This window comes from Octopus bimaculoides, chromosome 6 (genome assembly GCF_046866305.1).
Source record: "Octopus bimaculoides isolate indiv1 chromosome 6, ASM4686630v1, whole genome shotgun sequence".
NCBI lineage: Eukaryota > Metazoa > Mollusca > Cephalopoda > Octopoda > Octopodidae > Octopus > Octopus bimaculoides.
The window spans coordinates 22,902,639-22,907,638 of NC_142933.1; the positions used below are offsets into that span (position 1 = coordinate 22,902,639).

A 5,000-nucleotide genomic window follows, 5' to 3' on the forward strand; every position below is an offset into this window, starting at 1 on the left:
GCTTCTCCAAAAATCATTGAGCTACAAATCGTGACATTATTTCCCCTGTCAAATTGTCCTGTGGATTGTATTACATACACACACTCTCTCTCTCGCACACACACGCACACACTTAATTGGAAATGTTATATATTTCAGATTCTCAACCCGAGACTAAGAAGCGACGTATGGAGACTCTAGAGGTTGGATCTCAACAACAACAACTACAACAACATGCATTTCACTGCTCACAACCAAAATGATGATCTTTTATTCCACAGCATTGGCAGTTGTTTTCCTTTCATCAGCACAGTTCAGGGCCAACTTGGGCTTCATTATGGCCTTAACAATATACTACTTAGCAGTAAAAGAGAAAATAAATTTTATTTATTTTGTTTTACATGTGTTTGTTGTTGCTATTTAACCCAAGGTCAATTATGATCCGGCAGGCTGTTGATCAAATGCATTCCTACCAGAACCATTCCGATCTTTTCTGGATATTTAAACCTACTTTATCTGATGTAACATGTAGCTCAACATCATCATTTAATGTCCATTTTCCGTGCTGGCATGGGTTGGACAGTTTGACAGGAGCCGCAGCAGGTTCCATTGTCCATTTTGCCATAGTTTCTACAGCTGTATGCCCTTCTTAATGCCAACCACTCTATAAGAGTGTAGTGGGTGCTTTTTATGTGACACCAGCACCAGTGCTTTTTTTTTATGTGGCCCCATAACCAGGGTTTTTATTTACGTGGCCCCATAACCAGTGCGTTTTTGTGTGGCTCCAGAAATTTGTTATTTTGAATATATAGGAAAACCAGGACAATAAAATATCTTTTGGTAAGGTGTAGAAGAAAAAGAAGCCTTGTGAATAGATTTGGTAGATGGAAATTGAAAGAAGCCTATCGTGTTTATATGTTATATACACGCGTGTGGTGTGTGTGTGTTTCTCATCACCGCTTGATGTCCAGTGCTTGTGTGTTTATATCCCTGCAACTTAACGGGTCAGCAAAAGAGATCGATGGAATAAGTAGCAGGCTTAAAAAAAAAAGTTTTAAGTTTTGACGTTGATTCATTCCACTAAAAATTCTTTAAAGTGATGCCCCAGCATGGCCGTAGTCTAATGACTGAAGCAAGTAAAAGATAAAAGATAAGGTAGCTATTATGTGGAACCGAAAGACTTTTTTCCTCATCCATCATTATCATCATCACTTCACATTCGTTTTCCATCCTGGCATGGATTGGACGGTTTGACTGAGGACTGACAAGCCAGTAGGCTGCACCAGGCTCCAATCTGATCTGGCAAGGATTCTAACGCCAATCACTCTGCAGCTTAATAATTGTAATCATGACTGAAAGACAAGCATTATGGTTAGAAATAAGGTCATGGAATGGTATGTACAGGAAGAACCGATTTTCTGGAACTCCTGGTTCCAAAGTCCTCCAAGATAACTGATTTTTCTGAACCAAGAGTGGTCATACTGGTCAACAGACTCTAAATTAAACAAATGTTAAATTTAATCAAGTAATTAAATGAAATACAGACATCTGTACATTAGTGTAAAGTAATGCCGAGTATATAAGAGATGCCAGGCCATCAATATCTGGTCAATTGGTGTTGTACCTGAAGGTGCATAGCTCAGTGGTTAGAGAGTCGGGCTCAGAATCATAAGGTAGCGAGTTCGATTCCCGGGCCGGGCTGTGAGTTTTGTTCTTGAGCAAGGCACTTTATTTCACGTTGCTCCAGTTTACTCAGCTGTAGAAATGAGTTGCGACGTCACTGGTCCCAAGCTGTATCTACCTTTCCCTTTCCACTGGAAAACAGCAGTGGTGTGGAGAGGAGAGGCTGGTATGCATGGCCGACTGCTAGTCTTCCACAAACAACCTTCCCCGGACTTTCACACACTTATTGCAGCGGCCCTGTAAAAAAACTCGGAAGGTTGGGCCTCCAATCAGGCCTTTCGCAATATCCTTAAAGCCAGGAACTTTTCAGCACCATCGGAAGGTAACTTTCTAGGTGCAATCCCATGGTCATTTTTGACCGATGGGGGTCTTTACCCTTTACCTGTATCTGCGAATATATACACTGAGCAGCATTTCGTCCGTCTTTACTTTCTGAGTTCAGATTCCGCCGAGCTCGAATTTTCTTTTCGTCCTTTGAGGGTCGATGAAATAAACACCATTTGAACACCAGAGTCAATGTAATCGACTTTCCTCGCCGGAATTGTTGGCCTTGTGCCAAAATTTGAAACCAATACAAACTTACACGAGGTGGTATCAAAAAGCTCTCGGACTAGTTCTGTGGCGTGCCAACTATACTAATACGTATATATTCACAGATATAAATGTATGCACACTTCACAGTCGTAAACACCTTTATAAAGAGGTGTGAAGTTATAAAGGCATGAATAATTTAAACAGGTGACATTAAAAAAGGATGCTGAGATGTCGATGAATAAGAGTAAATATGAAATCTTGGTTCCAAGACTGCAGTTTTATGAAATCTCATTAAGAGTTGTGAAAATGGGACGATATGTAGATGTTCTTTTATTCTATTACTCTTTTACTTGTTTCAGTTATTTGACTGCAGCCATGCTGGAGCACCGCCTTTAGTCGAACAAATCAACTCCAGGACTTATTCTTTGTAAGTCTAGTACTTATTATATAGGTCTCTTTTGCCGCAACGCTATGTTACGGGGACGTAAACACACTAACATCGGCTGTCAAGCGATGGTGTGGGGACAAACACAGACACAAACACACACACACACACACACACACACACACACACACACACACACACACACACATACAAGGCGGCGAGCTGGCAGAAACGTTAGCACGCCGGGCGAAATGCTTAGCGGTATTTCGTTCTGAGTTCAAATTCCGCCGTGGTCGACTTTGCCTTTCATCCTTTCGGAGTCAATTAAATAAGTACCAGTTACGCACTGGGGTCTATATAATCGACTTAATCCGTTTGTCTGTCCTTGTTTGTCCCCTTTGTGTGTAGCCCCTTGTGGGTAGTAAAGAAATAACACATATATACAACGAGCTTCTTTCAGTTTCCGTCTACCAAATCCACTCACAAGGCTTTGATCGGCTCGAAGCTATAGTAGAAGACACTTACCCAAGGTGTCATGCAGTGGGACTGAGCCCGGAGGCATGTGGTTGGAAAGCGAGCTTCTTACCACACAGCCACCCCTAAACAATATCAATGTGAAAACAGTATAATATACGGGAGGGTGCTGAAAAGTTTTCTGGTTTGGGGTAACAGAAAATACAGGAGGATCACTTGATTATGACTTGCTTCAACATACTCCCATCTCAGATTCACACACTTATTGCAGCGGTCCTTCAGTTATCCTAAGCCCTGTAAAAGAACTCGGAAGGTTGGGCCTCCAATCAGGCCTTTCGCGATACCCTTAAAGCCAGAAACTTTTCTGCTTCAGCACCATCTCGCACGCGTGAAAAGTTTTCCGAAAGCGTATGCAGACACACACATGAGGATACGTTCATGTGTATAAAGAGGATAATAGATGTATAGAAACGAGTAATCCTGAAATTTGGGTGAGGTAGGGGGGGGTTAGTCGATTTCATCGACCGCAGTATTTCAGTGGTACTTATTTTATCGACCCCGAAAGGATGAAAAGTCAAGCCGACCTTGACGGAATTTGAACTTAAAACGTCAAGTCAAATGCCGTTAAGCATTTTGTCCAGCGTGCTAATGATTTTTCCTGCTCATCGCCATGTACAGAAACGAATAATGCAAACAGAACAAACAAAATCTCGGTCAACACCTGCAAGACAGGTTTGACCAAGAAAATCTTTGAGCCTATCCTCCTTACAGCTAGAAACTTAGTACATATTCCCTTAAGGATGAACAGATTATCTTTCGCCAAGTCGGCTTTTTTTTTTTTTAGTTGCGAAATATCAACAGCTGCATCATAGATAGATTTAGAAAAGACACTGCTGTCTATCCTTTAGAAACTTAGGTTTAAGGTTCATAGACGATAGCAATCTTTCGTTTGTAAACTTTCCAGTGAGTACATTAAATTTAATCATTGGTTTTACTTATATATATTTGTGTGTGAGAACATATATATGTTGTATGTGCGTGACCAGAGTGTGTGAGAACATATATATGTATGTGTATATTCCACTGATGAGGCAAAGCATTTCTTATGCAGAGCCAGAAATCCGGGATCTGGAATTTTCCAGTAATTTTTGCTAGTTTATTTTGTCACTTCGTCTTCTCTCCTGGTGCTATATGAACATTTATTGTGGTTTTAGAGTCAAGCTTCAACTGCTATTTTCAGCGTGGTGGTGTCTCTTAGATACCCTAAATTATAATTTTAAATAATTATATATATATATATATATATATATATATGTATATATATATATATATATATATATATATATATATATATATATATATATATATATATATATATATATATATGTATGTATATATATATATATATATATATGTATGTATATATATATATATATATATATATATATATATGTATATATATATATATATATATATATATATATATATATATATATATTTATGTATGTATATATATATATATATTTATGTATGTATATATATATATATATATATATATATATATATATATATATATATGTATGTATATATATATATATATATATATATATATATATATATATATATATATATATAATACTTTTTCGCCGCTGTATTGTGTATTATTGTGTATTTGTTTCTTTTTGCATCTGATATTTGTTATTGATCTTTATAATAATGAAGCTGTGTTCCTTAATTTGCTGCTTTTCTGTAGATATACCGAGAAGAAATCTTGCGGAACAGACGGTATTTTAATGAGACGCATCTGTCATCTGAGAAGACACATCTACACTGTCGGATACACCTAAACCAGATGTTCAGTATCCCACCCGTGAGGAATCGATGCTAGATGGGTCGAAATAATTGTGATCAATAAACTTTCTCGTATCTTCCTTCTTCCGTCTCT

The 5,000-nt window shown here is 38.0% G+C and overlaps 1 protein-coding gene across 1 annotated transcript in view; it reads left to right on the plus strand.

Annotated features, from left to right (window-relative positions):
• LOC106877772 (tRNA (guanine(37)-N(1))-methyltransferase) overlaps window positions 1-379 on the plus strand; it is a 26,364-nt gene extending 25,985 nt beyond the window's left edge. Inside the window, exon 5 of the mRNA XM_014926780.3 lies at window positions 139-379. Coding sequence (XP_014782266.1) covers window positions 139-242 — 104 coding nt within the window. The 3' untranslated portion in view covers window positions 243-379. The remainder of the gene's footprint in view (window positions 1-138) is intronic.
• The last annotated feature ends 4,621 nt before the right edge of the window (window positions 380-5,000 follow it).